This window comes from Peromyscus maniculatus, chromosome 13 (genome assembly GCF_049852395.1).
Source record: "Peromyscus maniculatus bairdii isolate BWxNUB_F1_BW_parent chromosome 13, HU_Pman_BW_mat_3.1, whole genome shotgun sequence".
Taxonomy (NCBI): Eukaryota; Metazoa; Chordata; class Mammalia; order Rodentia; family Cricetidae; genus Peromyscus; species Peromyscus maniculatus.
The window spans coordinates 50555626-50570648 of NC_134864.1; the positions used below are offsets into that span (position 1 = coordinate 50555626).

The 15023-nt window shown below is 42.1% G+C and overlaps 1 protein-coding gene across 1 annotated transcript in view; it reads left to right on the plus strand.

Annotated features, from left to right (window-relative positions):
- Positions 1–742: 742 nt before the first annotated feature.
- Positions 743–15023, plus strand: part of Dytn (dystrotelin) — a 51598-nt gene continuing 37317 nt past the window's right edge. Inside the window, exons 1-5 of the mRNA XM_006975005.3 lie at positions 743–761; positions 7699–7773; positions 9285–9486; positions 11118–11203; positions 12172–12272. Of these exons, the coding sequence (XP_006975067.1) occupies positions 743–761; positions 7699–7773; positions 9285–9486; positions 11118–11203; positions 12172–12272 (483 nt within the window). The remainder of the gene's footprint in view (positions 762–7698; positions 7774–9284; positions 9487–11117; positions 11204–12171; positions 12273–15023) is intronic.

A 15023-nucleotide genomic window follows, 5' to 3' on the forward strand; every position in this document is an offset into this window, starting at 1 on the left:
TAATAACTATATTATATTAAATAATAACATAATACTATTAACCAAGGAGCTAATTCATTGACTTTTCTAATTCATTGACTTTTCTAACTGAAAGATGGGCTGAATTCTACATAGACACGTATGTGTGCACATGTATGATACATGGATAGTATTTGTTAAAAATTGTATGTGTAGGCCAGGTGATGGTGGCGCATGCCTTTAATCCCAGCACTTGGGAGGCAGGGGCAGGCGGATCTCTGTGAGTTCAAGGCCAACCTGGGCTACAGAGTGAGTTCCAGGAAAGGTGCAAAGCTACACAGAGAAACCCTATCTCGAAAAGCCAAAAAAAAAAAAAATATGTATAGAATTATTTGGTATAGTTTTATTAGATATTTAAACAATTGAGGGCTTCATATTTGGCCTTTTCCATTCAAGTAAACTTAATATTTTTCTAATGATATTTCAATACACTTTTAAAGTGAAATTGTCTCCAATTTTTAAGTGTTAACTTAATCAAACTATCCCCAGTTTTCTAAGAAAGCAATCTCTACCCCAGGGCTCCTTGTTTTTATCCCCCACTTCCCCCAAGGGATGTGATGGTCTCCCTGAACAGCTGTGTTCGCTGCTCCACAGGTGAATGATCTGTTGGCTGCCCCTCATCCATCATCCTTCCGCTGTGAAACCTTCCACAGGAAACGTTGGTTCATTTCTAGTCACAAGGACTGTCTTGCCATCTGTCCCACAATCCCAGGAAATCAATGAGATGGACCCTAGTGAACAAGGTGAGCATTTACCGTTAGGCTTGTCAGCATAGGCTGGGGGCAACAATTTAGACACAGATGTGGTGTTAGACTTCGGAGTCACAGAGTAGTGATCAGGCAAATTTGGGGGTGAAAAGTAATTTATGGGATGACTAAAATGATCTTCTCTCTTTGGAACAGAGATCCATAACATGTAGAAGAATATTTGATCTTTTGTCTCTAAAGTGCCAGGAATAATTGAACAAAAAACTTAGCATCAATGTAATTATGTTTTAAATTCCTATTCTTATCACTAATACTTGTATCCTGTCATTAAAATAACATCTCTGTATATTCTTTATCAAGTTAAGTTTATAGTCCGACATGGACCCAAAAGTGAGAGAAAGATTCCCCAGTTATCACTAAACAGATATTTGGTCAATGGATGTGGGGGGCTAACTCCCCTGCTTCCAACATCTCTAAATGCCAGGGTAAGCCCCAGAGTGACTGGTGGCCCTTTTAGTTTTAAATTTATTTGCAATTTTGTTTCATTAGCAAATCTAGACTGTTACCCTTAGTTGTTTGGTTTAAAATTCTATGACCTCATATTATTTATTGAAAACAACAATATAAATGTTTCAAGTTATCTTTGGCCTTTTCAGGTTTGAGCTCTCCTACCAATAGGCTATGCACAAAGCCGCGGATAAAACAGTTCAAATTTTCACCCGTAGTGCAGTGTTTCTCAATTAAGAATGCATCCATGGGCCTTGGTAAATATTGGGTTCTGTCTACAAAGTCTGTGATTTAGTGTTTCTGGGTTGAAGTCTGGGAGTGTGCACTGTTGACAAGTTCCCAGCCAGCACCAATGGGGTTTTCTTGGGCCATGTTTTGATACCAACTAGCCTACAGTGTGTATTACTGGGTATTAAACTAATGATGGGAAATGGACAGAGACATTATCATATTCACCTTGATATCTGTGAAAAAGTAAACACAGTAATGCCACTGAGCAAAAATAAGGATGGTTTAAAGCCAAGAACTGTTCCTCACACTGCTTCTATGAACAAGAATGCAGACAGCTTGTATTGTTATAGCTTTAACCATCTAAAACTGCTTGTTCATAGCTTGAGGCCTGAGACCTACAGCAGTTCCTCCTCTTCTTGAATTTGTCCCCATTATCAGACAAAAAAAAAAAAAAAAAAAAACATAGTACTGGAGCCCAGTGGAGGGGGCTGAAAGCAGGTCGCCTGGGATACTCACACATTCTCCACGGTGCTTGGCATCACAGCTTGCCATGCTATGCTGCATAACTTCATCAGATGACGCTGCAAAGCATCACTTGACAGGAAGGATGGGCCAGATGGCTGTGCCGCTCTGTGCCTCTCCCTCCCTAGCAGCTGCAGCGGGAGACCCGCAAGGCCCTGGGTTTGCTGATTCTCTCCTCTGCTCAATGCATCCGAGAGAAATCAGGGTGCAGGAACCCGCCAAAATACAGAGGAACAAAATGCGCCAGGTATCTCACGTTGATAAATTGTTTCTGCTCTTCTATGCCTACTCTTGGTGTACTCTTCTGCAGGAGAGGCTAAGATGCCTCTGACTTGCCCGTTCTCTAATGTTGTCTGAAAAGCAAGCATGTTTAAAGCACAAGGAAGCACTGAATCTCAAAGGAATTAGAACAAACTGCGGGTTCTGTAATCTGCTTGTTTAATGCTATTGAAAAAGACCAGACATGAAGGAGCTGGGGCACTTTCTCTTCCTTGGATGACAATCTTTAGGCAGACCCCTATATCTACCTTATATAGGGGTCTTTGGCTCATGATCATGTATTGCTTAATGACCCAATATGTAGTTGGTGGTCCTTTGGTATTTACAAAGAATTGATAAACTCCAGAGATGCAAATCTGCAAATGATTGAATTCCTCCCATAAAATGTCATGGTACTTGCACATACCTGTGCATATCTGACCCATACTGAAAATCATCCCTAGATCTTTTGTAATACCTAATAAAATATAAATTCTGTGGAAGTAGTTCTTATTACGTATTATTTGTGGATTAATTTAAAGGAAAGGTCTGTGTTCTGTGTGGGTGTAATTTTGTGACTATTTTTTGATCCTTCACCTATTGAGTCGCAAATGTGGAAATTTCAAATATAAATAGCCAGCTGTTAAATTCAGAGTGTGGCTTGTGGTGTGCTCTAACTTTGCAAAGATGGATGGCTTGGCTCAGCATTGTCTTGCTGAACTCCCCGACCATGGGATTTTCAGCTAGAGTCACAATAGCAAATATGAATTTCTGTGAAGCAGGCATAAGATCCTACCAGGAAGCAATTGTTATCCATAACAGATGTACCACTATTGTGCCAGTGAGTTAATATTGCCTGGCACTATTTTTGTATACAAGGTTTGCAGCTGAATAAGACTGTCGATGACAGTTCTTCCCCTGCAGTCTACACAAGACCTTCTGGCATCATGAAATAAAATTTTGTGGGTGGTGGTGGCACACGCCTTTAATCCCAGCACTCGGGAGGCAGAGCCAGGCGGATCATTGTGAGTTCAAGGCCAGCCTGGGCTACCAAGTGAGCTCCAGGAAAGGCGCAAAGCTACGCAGAGAAACCCTGTCTCGAAAAAAAACCAAAAAAAAAAAAAAAGTGATGAAATTTGGGCATAGGCAGTCCAAACTGCCATCTTTATTACACAAGATAGCACATCCAGAAGTATCTGTATTTTTAACCTTTCAAAAATGTGGTCTATGTCTTGGGTTTGGGGTCCCCCCAAATGTACCTGCCGTCTTTGCTTCTGGACTAGTGACTCTATAACAAATGTGTTAGTAATGTACCTTTTAACATGTTCAAAAATGTGGCTGCCCCTCAACTGCATAGATACAGAGAAAGATATAGATATTTTGGCCTTCCCAAACAAAAGTTCATGCTTTCTTTGTTCAAGGAAATCATTATTTGAAAACAATTCCCATGATCTCTTTACCTGCTGTCAACAATAAATCTCTATTCTTTTATTTTCTAGCAGCGCCAACTGGCTTTGCACTCACCAGAATGCAAGCTGGTTAAATTCTGTTGTACTAGGGCCTCAGTAGAGTGGACTTAACTCAAAGAAGAAATTTAAGTGATCCTTAAATTCAAAGAGGCTTTAGCTCTCCCCTGAAGAATTAAAAGAACCTGGCCTTTGAAACACACACAGGGATGACAGAAGAAATACCACCTTTTCACCCTTTAAATTCTCCAATTGCTGGCTGAACAACAAACAAAACAAAGAATGTTACTATAACTCTCCTGCTACATACGCCTGAGTCAGTGAAATCCACTGAACTGTTCCTTATTTCATTCCTTTTGGGGCCCATTTAGCAAAGACTGAAGGGCCGGCTGGGTTTCTAATCACAAAATTTCCCCTGCATTGTAGCCCACTTATTCCCAGTGTCCTGCATCTTAGAAACCACCTGATGTTAAATTTGAAATTAGTTGTATTTTCAAATCTTCCCTCCTTAGCATAATTAATATGTCAGTCTTGATCTCAGAGCTTAGCTATACACAAAACTTTTACTCCAGAAGGAACATTATAGCTATAAACTATTTAACTGGAATTTGTCACCACAGAAAAATTTCAATGTACAAGTTGCTCAAAATACAAAACACAAGGACAGCTCTTTCCAAATTTTACAACTCGTTTCTTCTATTTCTCATAGTTCTAACTAATCTTGACTTCATTATTCCTGACGTTTTTATACCTCTTTCTTAGCTTGCTTCCTATTGTGATGAACACCATGATCAAAAGCAATTTGAGAAAGGACAGGGTTTATTTCACGTTACAGCTTAAAGTCAGTCATGATGGAACTTCAGGGTGAGAGCCGTAGCAGAAGCCGTGGAGGAAAGCTGCTTACTGGCTTACTGAGCACCCCATCTGCTGGGCTTGCCTTTTGTACAACCCAGAAACACCTTCCCAGGAGTGGCACAGTGCTAGTGGCCTGAGCCCACACACATCAATCCTTAGTCAAGACAATGCCCCACAGACTTGACCACAGGCCAGTCTAATAGAAGTCTCAATTGAGGCTCCCTCTTTCCAGATGATTCTTGCTTGTACCAAGTTGACAGGAAAAAAAAAAAAAAGCACACCCTACCATCTCCTAAGTGAGTGAACTCATCCCCATTCATGAAGAAAACAGTAGCCCTCAGACAAAAACAGATTCCATCATCACATTTTCTTCTTAGTCTTCCTCTTGGGGAATGAGGGACGGGATACTCAGCAAAACTAATGCCTTCAGCTGTGCACCCGATCCCATCCAGCCTCTCTCCACCCATGTTAGCTGTATTCAGCGGCAACAGAAAGTTTTATTCAAAGAGGCTTCACCTTGTGCTGGTGATAACTCCATGGAGAGAACTGATTTATATTGAGATGGCAATAGGACAACAATGCATTGCATTCTTGACAATTGCTAAGGGACTAGATCTTAACTTTTCTCACCACCAAAAACACATAACCGTGTGAGGTAAAGCATATATTGGTTAGATCTGTGTAACTGATCTACAACGTGTACGCATTTTAAAACAACGTGTTACACAAAGAAGGACCGGAGGGTATAGCCCAGTGGTAGAGTAGCTTGCCTAGCACATACCCATGTTTCATTCCCTACACTGAGAGAACAGTTACGCATTATAAATCTATATGGCTGTCTTTGTTAATTAATGCTAAAGTGAAAGAAAAGAATAGCCTGTGCTATGCTCAGGAGCCATCACCAGGAAGCAGTGCCCCCGGCACATCCCCGCTCCTTTTCTTTGTGTTGGTTTCATTGTCAAGGTGCAAACCTTGATAGGAGAGTGATTGCTGCTCCAATCCACACTTCCAAGCTGAAATCCAGCAGGAAAAACTCAGTCTGTTGGCCTGATACCTTGAACAAGGAGTCCCTGAACCAAGATGCAGGTGGTAAATTGTGGACCCACGTTGGTATGTACACACCTTGATATGTGTAGACTTGGGCTTCATTTCCCAATGGACCGAGGATAGTTAGCATTAACACATGTAGGGTTTTGGGAACTCAGATTAGGGGAAGCAGTTCATTAGAAAAAAAAGTGAAGGTGTGCTACACGTGCATGTGCTCCCCCAAAGGGACTTGGCCAGACCCCTCACTTCTTTGAGTCTACAACCAGTCTCTCTCTTCTGGTTCCTCTTCCCTGGTCCACATATATATATATATTCTAGAATCTCTTCTACCTCTGCAATTCAGTCTTCATGTTATATGCTGTTTATTCTGGCTTTCTCATCTTCACTTTGGATTTAAAGGTCTTGAGAAGGTCATCTGAAAATCACATGCTTTGGGGGTCTATTCTTGATCTTTCTCCTCCACTCAGTCCTTTGCATTTTGAGGTCTACTGCCACGGCTCTCCTGAACGTACTCTTGTAAAGACGTCAAGGATCGAGTTAAACTCATAAGCAGATGATACTTTAGCTCTTAGCTCATGCTCTGGTGGTGTGTGGGTATCAAACTGATAGCTTGCCTCTGCTTTCTGAAGTTCACCTTTGACCTCCAGCTATTGCCTTCTCCCAATATCTTTGGGTTTCTTTCTTGTGTTCCCTCTTGGGTTTCTCTTCTTCTTAAGTCAATTAACTGATTATGTTCCTCACACCAAGCTATTACTTAGCCCTACCTTCTATTCACTAACTACACTCTACTCAGGCAACCTAAGTGATGAACACAATATTGTTCACGTCTAGCACTGATGATGGCTGAATCTCTACCTCAGCTCAGCTAGCAGCCCTGATGCAAGACGCATAACCAACTATTGGGTACCTGATCGGCGCCCCATATAGCTTCTCTCCCAAACATTCCCTAAAGCCAAGCTGTTGATACATAGTCTCTAAACACATGACTTTGGAATAGTTGGCATATGGCTACTATGAACTGAGATGTACCACCAATGTAAAAGATTTCAATGATTCAGTGTGATAAAGAACATCATGCATAATGATGCATTTGATAATATGTTAAACATTATCTTAACATCCGTGCTAAATATAGGAGGAGGAAGCACCAATAATATTCTATAGCCCTGCTATAATATACCTTACCTGAAGCAAATAAATAAAATATCAGACATTAGAACAACCTACTACACTGTTGTTAACAAGGTAGTGTCTCCTTGACAGACCTTGCCAAGGGAGTCTTGAACTTGAAATCAGTACCCGCTGGCTGGATATGGCACAGAATAATAGATTGAATTTTATTTTCTGTTTCTATTTGTGAACCCTAATCTATACATATGTTCATATATTTGGAAGGAAGATGTGGTAGCTGATACCAAGATCTTTAGATGATCTTATTGTCAATAGATCATTTCTAAAAGTCATTTGCAAGTTCCCTGGACCTTAGACTATTGTTCTAGAATCAATAAATTCCTTTTGTACAGGAAGCTTTCAAGACTTTAGTTTATATCGCATCTACTTTGAAGCATTGTTCAAGTTACTGTGCCTGCCCCTGGAGTGTGTTGACAGCATGCTACACCCATGTTAGGATGTGCATTTGTAACAAGCCCTAGGTCCTGCAGATGTGGCTAGGCCAGAAAGCACAGGTGGAGACCACTGCTTTGTACCATCAATAACCAGCTTTAGCAGGCAATTTCAGCTGCCTAAAATAAATCAAACAATTCATGTTTAAGACCTTATAAGGCTTTGTTGAACTTCATTACCAGCATGAACACATGAGAAGATCATATGTCATTTTAAATTTTGCTAGCTGTGAGGACTGATCCCCAGTCATATCAGACAAGAAATCTGTCATGAGACAACAAAAATCTGTACTGTGAAACTGTCACATGTCCTTTATTAACATTTACAGGTAGACTAGCATACTGTCTACCTTAATTGTCTCACCTACAAAATAAGGCTACAGGAGCCCACCAGTTCCCTCCCAGGATGTAGGATATGTCCAATGAGATAATCATTATCCACCATGCTTCATGTTCTCTTTGCAGGTGCTCTTAATAGGATCGAGAAATCCGTCTACAGAACGGCCTTCAAATTAAGATCCATGCAAACTCTTTGCCAGCGTAAGTACAAGTTCTTGGTAGCCACCAAGACAATTTGATCTTGATGACATGTGATGTTCAATTCACAGAAAAAAAAAAGAAAGAAAAAGAAAAACTTGTCCCACTCATGTTACTGCCTGGATCAGGAAGGCTGGACCTGTGCGTTTAGATTGTTGATAACATAAAGAGGGTGGGGGTTGGGAGAGCCCATTGTGAGCAATCCACCCATATGTTCATATGCTGCTTCACCGACGGCAAGAGGAAAGGTGGGCAAGGATTTTTTTAAAACAAAAAATCCCAAACACCAAGATAAAGCATCACAGGAGCTCCAAGGAGCAGGATCCAGAGACTATCACTATCACTATTTGAATCTTGTGAGATTAATGAACAGCACCTTTATCTGCACGGCTGTAGCACAGAACTCTCACAGAAGACAAGAGACTCCGGCATTCCAAATGCCAGACCCAGACAACATGGGCTGGTGATCAACGACAAAGCAGTTTACAGATCACTGCCACCTGTGGCCAGGTTTTATCTAAACGCTGTTCTTCCTGAAGCCTGCTTCCCTATGCCTTAGACTCTCCCCTTCAAAGCAATATCAGAAAACAAATAAAAAGTTTTATTATGCTTGGTGGATTCCTTATCTGTGAGAGTGATTTACGAAGTACTGAGGAGTACAGAGCTTTATCATTTCACAGGCTGAAGTATCTTAAATGCCAGCAGCTTTTGGGGCTCTTGACAGCCCTGCCTCCTAGGTGGTACAGGGAGTGTTTATTAATTCTGTCTGTCACCCTCTGTTGGCAAGAAACTATAGGGCTAGCTCGATTTCATTATTCTCTCGACTCACTGCCTTGTAAACTTTTTACATGATGGTAATATAGATGTGTGCCTGTGAGAAATAAACCACTGTTTTGTGAGGAGTCTTGATCTTATGAAGTGCTGTCTCTAGGTAATAATATTGATGGAATCAAGATTTTAAAAAGTGATATCGCTGAAGACGAGTGAGACTTACAGAGTCGGGTAATTCAGCCACTGCTTTTAGGATGTTGTTGGAGTTTATTCTTTTTAACTATGGCAGCTGTGTACACAACATTCCAACACACAACTATATTTCTGAAGCTGGAAAGCTGTGTTCAAATAGGAAAGGCCAATGTTCAGTCCTCCTAGAGCACCGTGCAAAAATATCTCTCCCACTTCATCACCACAGGCTTTCAACTTCCTTAGATTGTGTATTCTTCAAGTTTCTGCCTCTTTTTAACTTCAGTCTAGAAAATGGTACCCAGCCCCTCTCCTAGCAATAGCGATTCCACGCTTTAATGACACAATTTTCCAAAATCAAATTGACTGCCGGAATAGTCATGGCAGAATTATACACAAAAGATTTGTGTCCATGATGGGCATTTCAATTCCCTTGAAAAAATGGCCACTGTTGAAAAAAAAATCTCACTTAAATACCAGGAGATATTTGCTGTGTCTGAAACCATTTTCCCTCATCAGAAAATAAGACTCCGTCTTTCCTTTGCTTCCTTCAGTGGACTTGGTGGACAGCTCCTTGATTCAGCAAGTTCTATTGCGTGGACGATTCGGGGAAGGCATGGAGACCTCCCTTTCCATGCAGCAGCTTTTTCAGGAGCTCCAGGAGCTGTTTCAGAGAACCGGGATGGGGAACCCAGCACAAGTGCATTCGAGAGCTCCTGAACTCACTCTGAGTCTTCTCGCAGCCATGTATGACAGGTGAGGATGTGGGGATTGCCTGCAGCCACAACAGCAAGGTCTCTGCCACTGGCCATTGGGTGCTGTCCAACGTTCACTTGAGATCTGGTGTGTCAGGTGTTTTCCTTACTTGCTGGCTTGATTTTTCGTCACTAACTGACTCATTACTCACTCAATAATGAAATAAAGAAGTCTTCATAAGCGTCACTATTATAAATGGCTCATAGGTAGCTAGAAGCAGGAAATCTTTCTTTTCTGCAAACTCACTCCCATGCCAGAGCAGAATTCCCACCCTTTGGAAGGGTACCGGGATGGATGTGTATACGCTACACTCTGATCTTCACTCCCTGGAAGCATCTTTCTTGTTCATTTCTGTCTTCTTCCTTGCCTATTTTCTTCCAAGTTTTGGCTTAGTTGGGTTTTTAGCTGGGGTAGACTTGGATATCCAGTTGCATAGACAGGTAACAGTATACATCCTAGCAGAGGGTACGTCATGCTCTGGAGATAGTGACTTTGTGAATCTGTGGGGACACATGTGAGTATACATCATGTGTGCTTTGCTAAGATGAAGTTTGGGATTTTTTTTTTTTTCTGCCCTTTCTCAGTTGATTTGAGGAAAGGGTGGAGGAGACGATGAGGTGATGACCATGACATGAGCTTGCCTTGGGGAGGCAAATTCCTTACCATTGTTTCTTTCTGAATTTGTAACTTATTTTCTAACTTCACAAGTAATAGATAAATACATTCTCGGGCTATGTTGTCATGATTTCAGTCTCTTTCAACATTAAGCCTGTGAGAGTGTTTTTGATGGTATGCTTGTCTGTAACAGCCCTCCTACCTTTAATAAATCATCTGGACAGGGTTGGAAGCCGCACAGCTAGGGTGTGGATCACAGTCAGGATCTAAGCTAGAGCCCGTGAGTGTTTTTGGAGGGGGCACATACTTTTTATTTGTTTGTTTGTTTGTTTGTTTGAGACAGGGTTTCTCTGTATAACTGCCCTGGAACTCGCTCTATAGACCAGGCTGGTCTTGAACACACAGAGATCCACCTGCCTCTACCTCCCGAGTGCTGGGATTAAATGTGTGTGCCACCGCCCAGCTGTGCTTTTTATTTTATTTTATTTTTTATTTTTTTGGTTTTTCGAGACAGGGTTTCTCTGTGTAGTTTTGCGCCTTTCCTGGGACTCACTTGGTAGTCCAGGCTGGCCTCGAACTCACAGAGATCCACCTGCCTCTGCCTCCCGAGTGCTGGGATTAAAGGCGTGCGGCACCACCGCCCGACTTGTGCTTTTTATTTTTATCCTCGTCTTTGCTATGTGGAATGTAGGCAGACGAATCCTAAAGGAATGAGACTGCCCACTCCATCCCTGCCCACCCAGCCCCTGGCACAGTGTGTCTCGCAGAAAAGCATCCAGTAAGGAGTTACTGAGTGACTTAATGGATAAATGAATGAATCAGAAAAGCATGTTCACTCAATGCCCGGAATATATGAAGATTCTGTGAGAAGCGAGCAGCATGGTGTCATATATGAGATATCCATTGATGGATTGGAAGGCCTTCACAGGAACAAACAAAATGAGAAACACCCACTAATCGCTCCATCTGAATAACCCCGCCCTTTCCACGCTTGTCTGTGATTTGTGGCCCCACAGCACGGGATCGGGCATTCTCAAGCTTCGGCCTGTGGCTGCTGCACTGGTTGCCCTCTCCGGGGACAGCCCTCTTACCAAGTACAGAGGTACCGTGTGTAGGAGTTGATTGTGTTCTGAAGTGTGGTGACTCTCCAGCCCCCTGTATGGCATCCTCTTTACTGGCTTCTGAGTGCCTGTCACAGTGACCTGCTCCGCAGCATGCACTCACCGTGGCTGGCTGGGTTCGGTTTTAGTTTGATTCTTGGCATTTTAATTTTATTCTACGGGTGCTTTTGACTGCATGCATGCCTGTGTACCACGTGAGTGCAGTGTCTGCAGAGACCAGCAAGGGGAAGTCAAATCCCCTGGGACTGGAGTTAGAGATGATTGTGAGCCTTCTTGTGGATACTGGGAACCAAACCCAGGTCATCTGGAAAAGCAGCCAGTGCTCTTAACAGCTGGACCATCTCTCTAGGCCCCTGTCTTGTTTGTATTTAAGAAAAATGTTTACAGCTATGAGGATCTCAGGGTTTTCTTAGACATTCTTTTTTTTTTAAACATTTATTTATGCATATGAGTACTCTATTTTGCATGTATGCCTGAATAACAGAAGAAGGTATCAGATCCCATCATAGATGGTTGTGAGCCACCATGTGGGTGCCGGGACTTGAACTCGGGACCTCTGGAAGAGCAGTCACTGTTCTCAACCACTAGACCGTTTCTCCAGCCCCTATTTTCTTAAAAATTCTATGCCTTTCAGTTTTGCATTGCTTGGCTGCCCTTGACCTTTATGATTTTAGAGACTATCCGGCAACCACTCATTAATTGGGATCCTCACCTTACTGTTCCTTCACCAACCTCCACCACAGAGGTCTGGAATTGTGGGTGTGGGTGGGCAGATAATGAGTTGTTAGTTATTGACGGATTGCCCTTGAAGGCCTTCATAGGAACAAGCAAACAACAAGAATATAATTCCCCATTCCTTTTATATTCACAACGAAACTCGCCTCAAAGCAGGCACTCTTCAAGGGCACCAGGATTTAACTAAAGATTTCTTCCCTCTTTATATGTCTAGCTTTTTTTCAGCTCTACGCAGAAAACAACAGGAGAGGTGATGATTCCCGAGCCCGCATGACTCGGAGGGTCTTGAGAGCCTTACTAACAGATCTACAGCAGGTAAATCCCGATGCTTATGAGTTCTCAACTGGTGTCAGTCATATCAACCTGTTGTTATTGCTCTCATTGTTTTTATAGTGTAAATTCATCTTTATATAGCAAGCCCAACTTATTCCTGCTTCTTCCTCTGCATTGAACTAGTGAGCTTTCCAAAAGGCATCACCCTGTGTGTGCCACCTTTTTGTTACAGAATGCCTGAACTGGTCAACTTAAGAAAATCATCTTGGCTCTCTGTTTTGCAAACTTCAGCCTTTGGTCAGTTGCCCCTGCTGTGTGTGGGTGGGTGGGGTGGGGGTGGGGCTGTGGCAAATTGAAACATCACGATGGGAGCATGGGCAAGAGGAGGCTGCTCATCTCATGTTGGGCAAGAGAAAGGAAGAGACAGGAGTCCCATGATATCCTTCAAGGGCCTATCCCTAGTGAGGCCCCACCTCTTACGACTTCCTGATGCCTCTAAGCTGCAATTATGTCTTTAACACGCACTCTCTGGGGGACATTTAAGATCCAGTCATAACACACTCCCATTCCCAAAGTTCTTCATTGTCTGGTCCCATCCACAGCATGAGGCCTCCATTCCTTAGCAGCAGAAGCAAAGCTTTTGCAGTTTGACCTAATCCTTCTCTTTAAAAACAACACGTTTCTGACTCTCTTACAAAATGTCTGCCACTCATTCATGAGAAAAGGTCAACTCTCAGATGTTATAACTAACTAAAGGGAAGAAAATCAAAGATGCAGAAAACCAAAATGAATTTATAGATGGGTGCAAAACTGAATGTTTCAGGAGGCATATTGTTTTAATTTTCCATACTGGTGTTACAAGTGTGCACTATACTAAGCGTCTAAAAATGTGAGCGCTCAGAGAAAAGTGCTATAAAAACCTGAGGGTTTGGGGTGTGCTGGATGTTGCTCAATGGGCCTTGGATTCCATCCTCAGCACTGGGGAAAGAGGGGGGGGGATCCCAATGTATGTAAGTCGAGCCCCTGTTAGTCAGCTCTCCAGGGCTGTGCAGGCAGAGGCCACAGCCACAAGTTCTCTTGTTTGTCCCACCTTTACCCCGTGTCTATGAGGAAACAAGGATTGTCTTTTGTGCTTTTCAGATATACATACCCAACTGTCTGTAGTCTTTATTTTATTCATATTGTAATGGGATGCTATTTATTTGGGGACGTGTGAGTCTACTTAAGTGTGACCACTATATTCTATTGAATACATAAAACACTATAGTTTATCAAAGGCACAAATGTGCGTTCTGGAGATCTGAACTCAAGACTTCATGCTTGCATAGCAGTGACAGCCTGCTGAGCCATGTCTTTGGTGATATTTCTTTTTGAAGGATTCCTATGCCTTGGTATCTTTCTACCCTATCTTAAATGAAAGCCGTATCTTTGCTCTTTTTATGCTGCCCCATAAATCCTATAGGCTTTTTTCATTCCGTGTTATCATTTTTCTCCTCCTGGGACATTACACTTTCAAACCCTTGTCCTGAGTCCACACATTCATCTCTCTGCTTGACCAGTTCCGCTGATGTGGCTCTTCTCTGTGGTTTCCATTGTTCCGAGAACTTTTCAGCTCTTGTATTTCCATTTATTTTTTTATTTCTCTTAACTCTTCTGATGAGTTCCTGAATTGTTCATAATCATCTTCTTGTAGTTTGATGATCTCCCTTGAAATGGCATTTTGTGTTTTAGAAACTTTGCTGTCTCGTTGGCACGTCAGAGCTGGACACTGCCTGCTTGGGGACATTGTTTCCCTGGTTATTCTTGATCCTCATGATCAAGATTTGATGTCCACACATTGAAGAAGTAGGTAGCTGTTTTGATTGCTTATTTATTGCTATAACAAAAACACCATGACCAAGGCAACTTATAACAAAAGCATTCAACTTGAGGGTTCATGGTCCCAGAGGGTTAGAGTCCATGGCCTGATATCATGGCGGAGACCATGGCAGGCAGGCATGGTACTAGAGCAGTAGGCTTGAGAGCTACTAAATAAGGAGTTGTTTAAGGAGAATATCAGCTTTGGGTGTTGGCTGTGCAGGGGTTACTTACTTCCTTGATGTCCTAAGATTCGTTCTTCCTTTTGGTTTACAAGACTAAAGTAGTTAATATATAATCGGGATATTAGGTTCATTTTAAGATTTTATTTTTGATTAGGCCAAAAATCAGATTAAAATTGGGATAATGGAGAAATAAATGATAGAGGCTAACTGACAAATAATAATGAATGAGGATTCTACGGGTTACCCACCAATTCATGGGAGAGTGAGTAGATCAGCTACTATGACTCAGTATAGGGTTTGGATGATTGGACAGAATATAAGGCTACATAGTTTTGAGGTATAGAGGGGTAAGAAGAAAGTTAAAGTGAGAATTGAGAGGACTAGGGTTAGTGTGCCTCCTAATTTGATGGGGATAGATAGAATAGCATAGGCAAATAGGAAGTATCTTTCAGGTTTAATGCAGGGAGGGGTGTTGAGTAGGCTGGCTGGAATGTGATTATCAGGGTTTCCTAAGAGAGCTGGGAAAAATAGGGCTAAAATTATGAGGGGAAAGAGGAGATAACAAGACAACTAGCATATCTTTGATTGTATAATAGAGGTGAAATGCGATTTTTATCTGCATCAGAATCTAGGCCAGATTACATCTGATCCACAAACATGATTTAGAGACAGACAGCTAACTGGGAAGAGTGTGGGCTTTTGAAGCCCCAAATCCCATCCGTCCCTCATTGGCACACCTCCTCTAACAAGG